The sequence below is a fragment of the Haemaphysalis longicornis genome, unplaced genomic scaffold (genome assembly GCF_048455015.1).
Source record: "Haemaphysalis longicornis isolate Haplotype H1 unplaced genomic scaffold, Haemaphysalis longicornis Haplotype H1 scaffold_6, whole genome shotgun sequence".
NCBI classification, from domain to species: domain Eukaryota; kingdom Metazoa; phylum Arthropoda; class Arachnida; order Ixodida; family Ixodidae; genus Haemaphysalis; species Haemaphysalis longicornis.
Genome location: NW_027526407.1, coordinates 26786580 through 26800753, shown reverse-complemented (window position 1 = coordinate 26800753; position 14174 = coordinate 26786580). Strand labels below are relative to the sequence as shown.

The window sequence follows — 14174 nt, the reverse complement described above, 5'->3', positions numbered from 1 at the left end:
TATCTTTCGGCGCGGGTGTTTCTCGAACCGTCTAATTACATCGAGAACACCGTAGATAAAAGAAGACTATTCTAGGATAGTGACGTTACGGCGAAACATTGACCGTCTCAAATCAGATAACCCGTGCAACATACGAAAGAAAGAGTGGAACACGCGCTTCAGTTGTGACAGAGATAACACAGCCCGGCTCAGCGGGGCGGTAAAAACAAAACGAATAATATAGTACAAACAAAACGAATAATATAGTACAGTCACACAATATAAGCATATGTACACGACAAACAATTTGTAGAGAAACCGTTATCATGCATACGCTAGCATAAACACCTATACAGACGTAAGGCATGTACAAAGACAACTGCAGTGCACGCATGCATGCCTGCATAAAAAATTCCAGTTTATCACACGTTAACTTCTGAAAATACGACAAAAAAGCTTGGTGCGCATTACACCCGAACAGAACCAAACCTTCCCACAACGCTGTGAACATCGCAAAAAAAAAAAAAAACACCCACACATATATCAAACTCAGAGGGAAATCCGACATGTTCTTTTGGATTAGGAAACTAAAACAATCACGCAGAATGTGAACTCACTGATATCTTGTACCCTTGAGAAACGCTGCATAAAAAGCTTAAAAAGCGTTCAATTAAATCAAGTTTACTTTGGGGCCGCCGAATAAAGTTATATTTATGTTGAGGGTGTAAGGCATCATAGTTTAACATTTGTTGACTGTAGTTCATGCAAATTCTGCTAAGAAGCTACTTGGAGTGTCGAGTATGTGCGGCCGCTTTGCCTCCTTTCAACGCTGACATTTCGATAACGAAGTAGCGCGGGGTGAGGTTTTCGCAGTGAATAATGAAACGATAATGTGTATCATGCCAATGGGTAGACATTTGAAGAGAATGAAGAACGGTTTAGTATGAGTAGAGTATACTCTTCGCCTGCAATGATGCGAATTGCTTCCTTTAGCATGTTTACAATTGTATTCATGTTAGTGCGTGATGCAGTACCACAAACAAGGTGACAACATGTTTTATTTATCTATTGTATTTATTTATTCAATACTGTAGGTCATAGGTGGCCCAAGTATGAGTGGGGGTGTACACAAATCGTTACATTGAGAGTAAAAATACACATCAAGGGTAAACATATAGAACTGCTTTGCCCAAAATGCAAAGGTGAGAAAAAACACAAAAAAGATGGAAGTGTGATTAAACAGGTCAGAAAAAAATAAAAAATAAAAAAGTATGGGTTGGGGTGAAGGATCATTATGCAAATCTAGTGGAAGAGCTAACCTTGTAACCGTTCAATAAAGGAACGCACATTTCTTGACATAAACATTTCGGGAGGCAGCGCATTATTCACTTATAGTACGCGGGAAAAAAGAGTGTTTGAAGTTGTTTGTGCGAGCAAAAAACTGAGTGAATTTAAGAGGGGGATAGTTCCTGGTTGGCCGGGATGAAAGAGGGTGTAAGTACAATGAAGGATCAAGTAGAAATCCGCGGTTCCGGAGTTGGTAGAGAAACTTAGGTATATCTAATTTACAGTGAGCTTGCAGTGTAATTATGTTGTTTATTGTCATTAAATTGGCTGGGGAATCATTACGACAGTAGCGGTTGTAAAAGAAACGTGCAGCAAGTCTTTAAATTCGTTCCAGTTTATTGATGTCTTTTTTAGTGTGAGGATCCCAAAAAATAGCTGCGTATGCTAGAAGGGGTCTTAAAAGTGCTTTAAAAGCAAGCAGTTTGACATGGGACGGTGAATTCTTAATTTTGTGCCTCAAAAGACCGAGTTTACGTCGTGCTGAAGCACAAATGGTATCTATGTGTGTTGACCGCGTAAGGTTGGTAGTAAATGTGACGCCGAGGTACTTGAAACTGCTAGCTTGGGATATTCGGACGCTTCTAATTAAGTACTGGTTTAAAATGGGACATTTTACTGCAAAGCAGTATATGTCTAACCCCCACAGTTTTTATTCCGGTGTCATCGACTTACTCGGCGCCTCTCCAGGCCTCCTGCTTACAACCGCTGACACCTCTTTCACAACTATTTTCCTCCTCGTCTCCACCGATGCCCCTTTGACAAGTTGCGCAGCCGGCAGCTAACGGCGGTATGCGGCTATCAGATGATTGCGACAAATAACCAGAAACACAGATGTGCATAAAAAATGCACTGATGATTACTACCCTTTCTAATATAAAATTTCTGCGCAGCGCGAGCTGCAGTATTCTCGGTCACGGCGCATTTCTTCTGCGTGTCAAGAGGTGTTCTCGTGATCAGCGATGGTACGGAGACGTGCGCTACTCTGCTGATACTTCGCAGTGCGCCGCCGCCGCCGGCCAGTATGTTGCAAATCGTGTTTGAACTTCCCGCGCAAATATCACCTGGTTGGGATTAGCCCCGCACAAGGGAGCAGTGAGCATGTTTTTACATATCGCGTGTTAATCTCCCGCGCAAACTTCACGTGGTTCGGATGAGCGGAGAATGGAACAGCTTCTGGGGAAAGAATCAGGGGGAGAGCGCTCCTTGGTGGCGACAGATGAAACATGTGTGAGGGAAAGGCAGTGAGAGAGATGACGCCGTAGCCGCACGTGTGGTACTCCACTTCACCCTTTGCTAAACGCTCCTCCCAGTTTTCTTTCTTTCGTCGCTGCTGCGTTCGCTCACTCGGTTACGCGGACATACACAGACGCCGCTCCCGCGAAGCCCAGGTAACGGCTTCCAAAGGGCTGCCCATAAACGACCGAAACCCGCGGTCGATCCACTCAAATTAACTTCGCCAAGTAGCAGCGAATCCCTCACGGTAGAAGAGACTTCCCCACTTGGAACACCGGCTTGAGCCCATGTTTCGTTTCCAGTTTGGAAGGCCTTCCGATGGAGATTTGGGCGGTGTCTTTCACGCCTAAGTATGCGCCGTCACCGGTCGCCGGTTTATGCGTGCACGGTTTGTGGGTAGAAAAATCGGGGCATTATATGCACAGCTAGGCATCATGCCGCTACCGATGACATGCCGGTTGTGCTGGTATTTAGATGTGGAAATACATGGTTCAATGCGGTTAGTCGGCTATCCTCCTCAATCGAGTGGTTCGGGTGTGGGTTGATGTGTTACACAGTCATCTTACACGTACAATAAGATGCATACGAAGGGGAAGGAAAACGGACAGCTACATGTTTGTACGCGAGAATAGAGCTCAATGGCTTCCGGGTTTTATAGGATGGATGCATGCCGTTCCTTTGGAGGGAGAAGAGCAAGAATCGAAGCGTTGGCCCGAACACAAGCGCGAGTGGGTGCAAAAACAACGGAAACCTGCTGGCACCGCCGTTGCCGCCTCAAGTTCAGCTCGTGGAGCAGCGGCGAATCCTTCCGGAAGAAAAGCAAATTGCCCGCTTGGAACGCCGGCGTGAGCCAATATCATTTGAGAGGGCTTTCAGGGGATATTTTCGAAGGTGTCTGTCACTTCCAAGCACACGCACATGACTTGTTGCCGGGTTATGCGTGCGCAGGTTCGTAGTGGAGAATAGTGGGAAGGAGGAGGAGAGGCGCGCACGCGTAGCTATAGGTTTCATACCCGTACTGATGGATATCATGTCCGTTGTGGTGGTGCGAGATTTACTCGCCAAAGTTCAACGGCCTATTGAGCCCTTAGTGGTACAGCGGATTGGGTTTGTGTGTTAGGCTATGTGCAGATTACCTACGCAAAACCCGTATCGTGATCTACAGACGTAAAAAAGTGCCATGGCACGCAGTTCGTTTGGCTGAGACGTGAAATGACATCATTTTTTAAAGTTATTACGACAGTTGCGGCAATAGCCTGACCCCGTCCTTACACAAAGAGTAAGATGCTTACGACATGGAAGGGACACAGGCAGTTCCATGTTTATCTGCAAGGACGGAGCTTGGATCCGTTAGTGGTTCATTCAGCTAATTTGCTAGGAAATATGCTCCATCGCAAATTACAATAAACGTGTTTTGTTTCGTACACTCCGTGGACTGCGTCCAGCTTTGCAGGTCATCCTTCTTCACAGAGTGGAAGGGCAGGAATATTTTTTATTAGTTCTACGCATCATTACCGTCTTATCGTGATTGAGCTTCATTTGCCAGGTGTCACACGAGTTATGGCATTGAAGCTGCATATTTAGAGTAGTTTGGTCATTGCTAGAATTTACAGCTGAATATAAAAGACAATCGTCGGCGAATAGACGAATACCAACGCCTTTGTCAACACACGTACTTATGTCATTGATGAATAACAAAACTAACAATGGACCAAGGACGCTTCCTTGAGGTACTCCTGAGTTTACTGGGACGTTTTCTGAAATATGACCGCTTATATCAACAAATTGCTTGCGCATTTCTTGATACGAAGGAATCAAATTAATTAGTTGATGGGGAATTTTGAGTTGATTTAGTTTAAATAGAAGGCCTGAATGTGCAACCCGGTCGAATGCTTTGCAGAATTCCAGGAAAATGACATCAACTTGACCTGACTTATCGATAATTGATGAGAATGTGTGCACGATACTAACAAGCTGGGTAGTTGTTGAAAGACCTTTACGGTAGCCGTGCTGAAATGAAGTTAAAATATTGTGCTGGTTCAAGAAATCAGTGAAGTAGTTCGAAATAATGCGCTCCATAATTTTGCAGCATGAGCTGATAAGTGAAATCGAGGGATAATTTGTATGAACGGCGCGATCACTCTTTTTAAAGACTGGGACGACACCTGAAATCCGCCACACAGTCGGTACAACACCGAAACAGAAAGAAGTGCGGAAGATAATTACCAGAAATTGAGCAAGTGATTCTGCGTAAAGGTAAAGAAAAAAAATTCGAATATTATCTGACCCTGGTGATGAATTTAGCTTTACTGTGATAATAAAATAATGAATGGTATATCTGATTCTAATATTAACTGGAAGGATGTCATGACACCGAGAAAGGACTCCTACAGCTTTTGACAAACTTAAAGCTACCTAACTAGTGTGTTAAATACATCGAAGCTGCTCCTAAAATATAACCAGTCTTTTATGGTGACCAATGACCTCAACAATAATAATATTATCTTTAGTTAATGAATGACTTTTCTCCACGACGTACTTGTTTACCCTATTTTCGCGATTCTAAGCACCCCCCTCCCCTACTTTAAAAAAATTAGGAAAAGTTGGCAATATGAATCTAAGCAACCCCTTTTTTGCGAGGAAGCGCGCCGTGCCCAGGCTTTAGATTTATACGGCCCAAGCCGCGAACCGCGGTTCCTCGCTCTGTGTTTGAGCCTTTCACTGCAATTATGTCATTTAAAAGAAATGTTTGGCGGAACAAAATACAACACGCTCTGGGATACTAAGAGCAGTGGCTCCAGCGATGCTACAGAAAGGAGTGGTATTGAGAGTGACTGAGTATCAGACGTAAACGGTGAGTTCACTGTGTGTGCCTACTTTTTTCCTTGCACCTGTCTTTTCTAGCTACTGCTGCGAAACGTGTGCGTGTATGTGCAAACCAGGATATGAAATGTTCCTCGTCGTGTCGGCAGGCCTGTCGGTTGCGCTTGGCTAGTGTCCCGCAAGGGTCTATCTTGTCACCTCTTCTTTTTAATTTGTATGTTAATGACTTAGCTACTGTTGTTAAAACTTCGAAAATTTATCAATACGCTGATGGCACCCTGCTGGTATCTGGCAACTCTGGTTATTCTTTCGCTCTCTCAAACCTTCAAGACGATGCCAGAAGGGTAGCTGATTGGTTCGAAGCAAATTTAATAACTCTCAACCCTGTAAAAAGTCGGCTAGTTTGTTTCCGAAATCGACAGAAAACAGTGCCGAACGACTGCTTCGTTACAATACACACATCAAAATGTGCATCTTGCTCTTTTGCCCGTATTTTCTGTGTCGAGTCTATTATATACATAGGTGTACATTATGATGGAGATCTTTCGTGGAACACACACATGGCTCACATATGTAAAAAGCTCAGAACTACTGCTTGTGTGCTGTACAACTTAAAAGTGTTTCTGCCTTTCTCTGTTCGAAAAAGATTAGCTCAAACTTAGGGTTATAGTGTTCTTCGTTGTGGCTGCGGTGTTTTTTCAACTGATCCGCTACCTGGAAAAAAAGAGTGAACAGTGTTTTAAAAAACAGAGCCACGAGTGTTCTTTATAAGTCACACGTGCCGGATCCGAACAGTGTATTTAAGGCAAGTGGTTCACCGTCATTCGATACATTGTTTAAGCAAATCGTCGTGCTAAAATATTTCTGGTGTACGAATTACCGAATTCCCAATGTTAAACCTATACAACTGCGGCACATACTCAGATATATGACGCCAAGGATCCGTACCCATTATGGAATGGCTGCGCGGCCATATTATGTTCCTGCTATGTTCAATGAATTGCCTGACGAATCGTTCTCCAAGATAGCGCGCGTAACAGCATTTCAGCAGTAGAAGTGTGTCCAAAGACGCTGTTTCGCTGCATTTTAGGTAGTGTTGTTAACAAACGACCCGGTCGAAATTAACGCCGAGGCCGTAGATGCGGCAATCTGGGCGCCAAATGACAAAGTGAACGACAAAACGGGCGCCGTTGCTGACTGGCGTGCCTCAGTGGCGGTACTCTAATACCTTATCCAGTGGCACTACGCTCGGCTTCTCTAGCGGCGAATGCTGGGTACTTGCCTAGCCTGACGCATGCGCTCGGTGTCTTGGGCAAAGACTGCTCCATTTAGTGGCACCAGCCCTGCCTAGACTTCAAAAACAATGTGGCAGCATAATCTTTACCAGGAACGCATGGTGGGGGCTCCCATTGTCCACAGGCGCCTTATCATCCGTAATGCGGTTTCGACGCTTGTCTTGTGGTTACCTTAAAACCTTAAACGGATTCTGAGCTCCATGCTGCATGCCTGATTAGCCCGACCCATGCGCGAGGCGTATTAGGCTTTGACGCCTGGACGTTTTTGCCCACGGAGGTCGTTTTTGTCCAGGGCGATAAAACTGTTGGGGGGTAGTAGTGTACTACTTTGCTCTAAAAAATAAGGCGTTGCTTCGTGCGGCCGTGGCCCGCAAGAAGGAAGTCGGGTGGAAATTTCCCTGACCTGCTCGGGGAAAGATTCTAGCTCGCCGTAGTGAATCCACCCCGATATTGCTCATTGCCTCGATGATAGATGTAGAGCCCATCACAACGGGAGACTAAATGCTTGCATTGATTATACGGTGCCTTTTATCTTGCGGAAGTCTGAAACTGTACCGTTAACAATATACATAGCATTTCTTTCTTTTTGTCTGTCTATCAGTGTCGGATGTTTTGCACAGCTTCGTTTCGGCACGCTGTCGGAGTACCTTACCGCTTGTACACGTAATTATGGTTCTCCCAACAAATATGGCATACCACTAATATGCTTTCTACTTACGCTGTCTTATTCCGCGGTGTTTGCAAGATATTTATTCTAAGTCAAAAATTACAAAAGCGGAATATATAGCTGCAATAGGAAACAAAAACAATCCCAATATCTAGGCACTCCCTTTTCTTGATGTCTAGCCAGTGTATAAGTATTCAAACATATCATGCGTATGCCATTTCAGTCAAAAGGTACACTACAAGATGATGTAAACACTTTGCGATTTAAACAAAATATTATGATCAAGGAAACAAACCATTTCCTGTTTCATATTAACGGGCGATCTTCGCACAACAAGGAAGATGCCCAATTGCAGGTTTTAGTGGTTTTGAAATTTCGCTTTGATGTAAGTCGTATCAGATAGCAGTGAAGAGGGAGTATTAATATTACCTGGCTATAGGTCCTACTTGCTGAATCGCAAAGGAAGAAATGGGGATGGGATAATGATACTTATGCGTCATTATTGGTATATTTTCGAAAATTACAATTGAATTCAAAATTTTAACCCTGAGGAGCACCTACGTTACTTTTTGTGTTCTTTAGCGTCAACCAAGTTCAAACGGTGAAGAATCTTGACTTTATCTTTCACGAATACATGTCCTAGAGTGCTCAGGTTGACGCCACCTATAGAAAACTCTCTGGTAGTGTTGGCGTGTTCTGCCCCTTGCATTTCTTGTTGCCCTAAAAAACAAAATTAATAATATATATTTCACTTTTCTGCCCACCGTTACGGTATTGTGTTTTTGTATGAAGTAGTGCAACCGTTGCAAATATGAATAAAATCCATAGACTGTAGAAGAAGGCCATTAGGCCATTTGCAAATGTAGCATATGTCGAGCACACAGGCCCCATTTTCAAGAAGCAAAACGTGGTTCCTGTACATGAATTGTACAATTCGGTTTCACTCGCTCGATACAAAATATATATTAAGAAAGACCTATACTGGACGCAGCTCGCTGGATTAACAATCCGTCCCCGTGCCTATATACGATACTCGTTGAGCGCACGCCTGGAGTATTTCCAATACATCCACCAAGCAATGTATATATACCTTACCGACTGCACTAGATTCCTTACTAGCTTGAAAACCTCAAATTTATTATGTAGTCCTGTTTTTATAATTCGTAGACATTTAAAAATTCTGTTTGTCTTAGCGTTGCCGTGCCACCGGTTGCTTTGTTTGTATGTAATTATGCCTGTAATGATTCCGTAAGTATGCTTAGATCAATGTATTACCAAGGCTAAATGTGCCAGAGGAGGAGGAGGAATAAAGTTTATTTTTTTAAGGGAAAAGGGAGGGGCAAAGGAGTGTGGGTGGTGGCCTCAGTCCAGGCCACCTCAGGCCCCCCAGCAGCCCGCGCCCGGGAGGTCAGGTACTCCTGATCCTCCAGCTGGAACCTGGTCAGCCTGTGCTCCCACTGCTCCAATGTAGGTGATGGAATTGGATTGGGATGTTTGCCGCACTCTCATACGAGGTGATAGGTGGTATTTGGTGTATTGAATATTGTGCAGATGTAGAGAAAAACAGTTGCAACATAATTATGCTTTGTAGTTCAGCGTATAAATTATGGCTAAGTGTGCCAGAGAATTGCTCTTGTATAAAAATGTTTCCTCTTATCTTTGAATTCTCTACATGTATGTAAACGTTCATTACAACTGCTGGTTGATCTCTATAAGGGGCACAGGCCTCGTCAAGACCGAGACGGCTTACTGCCTGTGTCCTGAGCATAGCTATTATGTTGGAATAAACATGACTGACATTTGCCGACAGGCTGAGTATCCTCCTTGTAAATGCATGCTTACCACGTAAAAGTGTGAGTACAGAAGTCTTCGTTTCCACTGCAACCGTTCGTCATCGTCGTCATCACCACCGCAGCGCTGTACCAAAAGGCAGCGCTGGGCAAGCAGGAGCAACTCCAAGAATCTTGAACAGAGGCGAGGGAGAACAACGGAGAATTACTGGCGCACTCGGCAAGATCCCGATTGGCGAGACGACCCGGGCAACGGGCGGAGGGCTCTGCCAATCCGAGGAGCACGTGCTTACGTTGGAAGGCAAGCTTCACCTGAGCTTGAAGGCTGTGATCGAGAGCCCTGGATTCGTCGCGACACGTACAGGAGAGCGTAGACTGGGGTTGCAGCCAGGCGAAGGAGCGCCTAAAGGCAACCGGAAACACCAGTCGACGGGCGGAGCAGCTGGGGGTGTTGCTGGGGAGCGGCCGACGGAGGCCGCAGATCTTTGCGGTAGCGAAGCAGGCCGGGAGACATCGGAGACCGCCGTACTGATGTGATGAACAACGCCTCGGAGGATACCTGCCGAATCGGGCGGAGCAGTTGGACGGTCGCACGAGAACGGCGGGGGATGCGGGCAGCCGCATCGGATCGATACCAGGTGAGTACTTTTAGATGCGGAGCATCTCTTGCTCGAGGGGATGTCACTTGTCCGTGCCCCATCCGCAGCGCCTCAGATGATGGTTGTGCCAGTATGCCCCTAGGGATTGGCCAACCAAAAATCCATCACGAGATAGCTTCGCTTTCAACCACCATCCTCATCTTCACGTAGGGGAACCGCTGAAGAAGAAGAAGGAGAAGAAGACAAAAGTGCGAAGAGGAGGGCATGTACGAATTGCTCTCGGCCGGTGCACCAACGTCAACAACCTTTACCTCACCAACGCTTAGATGCGAAGCATCTCTTGCTCGGGGGGATGTCCCGCGTCCATGCCCCGCCCGCAGCGCCACTGATGATGATTGTGGCAGGATGCCCCTAGGGATTGTCCAACCAAAGAATCCATCACGCGATAGCTTCGCGTTCAACCACCGTCGTCATCTTCCCGTAGGGGAACCGCTGAAGAAGAAGACGGAGAAGAAGACAAAGCTGCGAAGATGAGGGCGTGTACGTTGCTAATTCATCACTACATAGCTTCGCGTTCTACCACCGCTGTCATCATCCCGTAGGGGACCCGCTGAAGAAGGAGAAGAAGACAAAGCTGCGAAGAGGAGGGCGTGTACGTTGCTCTCAGCCGGTGCACCAACGTCAACAACTTTACCTCATCAACGCTGACGGAGACTACCGATTCTACCATAGAGACGACAACATCGAAAGAACATGATGAACGAGTTTCGGTGCCTCGAGAACCACTGCCTACTCATCATCACACAACAGTACAGTCGGTAAAACGCTTGTCTATAACAGCGATTTCAACTTCAACCAGCTACATCCGAAAACTGCCGAAACATACTCGTTCCAAACATGCCGGAGGTAAAAGCGAAGGGCTAAGACCTCAGTATTCCGCAGTAGTTTTATTCAAATCCCGCTCCGGCGGGGCAGGATAGGGCTGAGAGTACGAAAGCTGTGTTATAGACAAGCCTTTTACCGGCTGTACTTGCGTGCCTTTGCCACCGGTGTGGACCCGGACGCGAAATACCGTCTGGCGCTACTAAACACCAGATCACTCAACATAATGGCAACACAATGGAACCATACGGAACACCCAGGATGCTGCGCATCCTCATCAGGGTTACCCACGGGAAGATGGTGTAAGTTTTTTTTGTCTTCCACTGGGACGCAATAACGCAAAGTAATGCGTTTACCCATCTGAATCCGGACAAGCGAGGGGAGCCTGTCATGGTTAGTGGGGATGAAATCGTGGAGAGGCGCAGTGCACCCGAGTCAAGGACTTCAGAAGCGCAGACGCAATTGGAAAAGTTGAAAACTGAACTAAAAAATGAATAGGAGTGGCGCCTGGTTCTCGAGCGGTAGATCGGGGCCGATGAACTGAAAGGGAGCCCGAAAATAAAGCGTGAGCAGCTGCTACTCGGGTGAACAGGACACACGCAGCGAACTCCTGAATCTTTCAAAACTCGTGTCGGGGGTAGTGCCAAAATCCTCTTCAGAAACGGAGATGCCGATGTGGTCGGAGTCGGTAGAGAAAACGCTCGAGGCATACGCCGCGCTGAAGGAGTTATGGGGCAAATTTGTTTTTCCGCTTTGTGTAATATCGCGGGGTTCTTAGGGGCGACCTCGCCACTACTCCGGCGTAGGCCACCACGCTAGCTCCCGGCGTGTCAACCACCCGGGCTCCCGTACGTACGGCAGCCCAGCGAGGTTCGCCGATACGAGAACACAGTAGACAGTAGTGCCGAAGCACAGCCGTTTATTGGGACCTCCCAAAACATGCAAGCACAAAGCTCGAGGGCGCTCACGAATCACGCCGTCCTGGTGATGATCGCGAACGGGAGGCAGGCACTCACGGCGCGCGACAAACAACAGTTCCCGCCTGCAGAGATACATGTCCGCCGTCACCGCCGCGCTGTTCCGCCGATCGTACCCAGCCCGGACCTCCGAACTAACTCTGTCTTCCGCGCGCACACCTTCGCGCAGCCAGAGCGCATATCCCGCGCACGGACCGGTGGTGCCATATCTCGGGGGCGCCAACGTACCAGCGTAGCGCCGGACCGGTTTCAGTGCGGCACGTCTCTCCCGCGCGCACCGGCTCGGGATCGCGGGTCGCGGTTCTCCACGATTCCCACAGCTTATGGCGGGAAAAGTTCTCTCGTGCATGTAACCCTCCACGTTGACTAATTGCGCACTACTCTCTAGAAAGCAGTATAGCTGAGCAGTTTATAGCCGTGAGCCTGCTCTCCTCACCCCACGCAGCCTCTCCCGCCTTCTCAAGTAGCCAACCAGCTTCGGTTTGAACTGTCCGTTTTCAAGATATCCCAAGCCATAACCCCCTCCTACTCCCGCTTCCCCCACTTGACCTAGCGTCTTCCTGCTGCCTTAAATGCTATCTGGCTCTCTCTCCCTTTGTGCAACGCGGCTAACGCCATCCCAGCATAGCGAGTATGAGGCGTTCAAAAAGACAGTGCTGGAGGAACTTGTATGGACGCCGGGACACAATGGTTTAGGCGGAAACCAGCGAGCACATGCTGTTTCTCTAGCGTATCCACCGAGCGCCGGATCAGTCAGACTACTCAGACCAACAAGACCCCCCCTACATCAATCCCCTACAGTACCGCGAAATTTGACAGCACTACCGTCTCTCACGCCAAAAGCTCCCACCACCACACAAAAAACTCAGTGTAGAAGGGAGCACCATTTGGCGACGTCTACAGACTAGCACGTACACACACATATGCCTATTACACGCCACCTACACGGTCCAGTTCCCCTCAAACAAATGCCCTCACTGCCCCGACGAATGCGGATCTCTTAACCAGATCACACGGGCCTGCCAGAACCCCCAATCTGTCCCTGCAATTCGCAATCCGTCCCTTGAGCAATGGAACGCTGCGCTGACCAGCTTATGCCGCCCCCAGGAAGCAAACAAACGTTTGCTTTATTACAATAAATGTAACTCCTTGGGGCGGAAAGAAAGCGAGCAAGTGAGGAGTGGATACCATTGACGACGCTACTCCAGAGTCATTCATTTCTACCTGGAGGCCAGAAACGTGAGGTGGCGGACAGTCGAGCCGGATGTCCAGCACGCCATCCCGGAGGTCGGTATCCTAGCCTTCGGCTGGGTTGTCCATGGGGTCACTGAGGGTGTCCGCAGACAGTGAAGCGCCCTGCTCCGAGGGTTGGGGGATCGGACGTCAGGTAAGTGGTCATCTCGCAGCTCCGCATGGCCTACGCGGGATCTGCCACTTGGCGCCGGCTGCAGCGCTGGCTCATGCGGCGGCGAGCATGGTGAAAAGTCGGTGTGCCGATAGGCTAAGCGGCGGGGTTAGGCGGGCGGCGAAAGTAGTCCTAGCACTTGGCATGAAGACCCCGGTGCCAGTTGAAAGCGGAAGTTGCAAGGAGTCGACCGACACCAAAGTCAGGCATTGGTAAAGTTGGTGCCCGTGGTAACGGCTAGGCAAAGATGATCACTGCGTGGCCCTCCGGCGGCTGTCCCAACGTGCCGAGGCCTTGCGAGAGCGGCGCGTCCCGTTTGTTGGCGCAGAGAAATACTTCGAAAAGCACCATGGGATGGGACGAATTCGGAACGGTGTGCAATTAAATTTTCGCTTCGCTTCAATTCCTATTGATGCGTTGGATTCTTCATTTTTGTAACCATTGCAATTAAGCACACCATGGCCGCATTCGCGGTTAGTAAATGCGTGTGTTACGCCAAAGGTAACTACAAGACACTAACACAAAAAACAATCTCTGCGGAGACACTTTAGGGCCCGTTCCGACTTGTTTCCAATCACAGACGTCGTGCGACGGTGCAGCCGGCCCTCTCGGACCCTATTGCCTCGTCGCGTGACGACATCGCAAACTAGTAAGATAATCATGGCCGCGGAGGCCGCTGACGTAGACGGAAACCAAACGTTTGCTTACTCCCGGCATTGATTGATTGATTATGAGGTTTACGCGCCAGCGCTACACAGGCGATGAGGCGCGCGGTTGTGGAGCGCTCCGGTTTTATTTTGACCACCTGGGGATCTTGAACGTGCTCCGAAATCTCCTACACACGGGTGCTTTCGCTTTCCGCTTCCTCAGAAATGCGGCGGCCGCGGCCGGGAATTTGGCCAGGGGGTTCCGCGTACATTTGGTCTATTCAAGGAACAATGTGTGACCCTTTAGTGCGGAGAAACGTGTTTGAAATATGGAAAGGCGCATACCTTGCGGGCCGTGATACGAGGGTTGTGGCGTGAAAGAACACGTGTGCACTTCTTCATGCAATAATGTTGTTACGGCATCACCATACATGATGGCCAATCACCTCAATTCTCTGTTGGCTACGCAGCTACTGCCCGGGTGCGTAGCCACGCTGGACAGGCGAGTCTCCTTGCGACACTAAGTTGGA

General features: G+C 48.0%; 1 protein-coding gene across 1 annotated transcript in view; it reads right to left on the bottom strand.

Annotated features, from left to right (window-relative positions):
* The window catches only part of LOC144142948 (Na(+)/citrate cotransporter-like), a 53476-nt gene extending 43718 nt beyond the window's left edge, over nt 1–9758 (bottom strand). The window contains exon 1 of the mRNA XM_077674776.1: nt 9694–9758. Within this exon, the coding sequence (XP_077530902.1) occupies nt 9694–9758 (65 nt within the window). The remainder of the gene's footprint in view (nt 1–9693) is intronic.
* Between the last annotated feature and the right edge of the window lie 4416 nt (nt 9759–14174).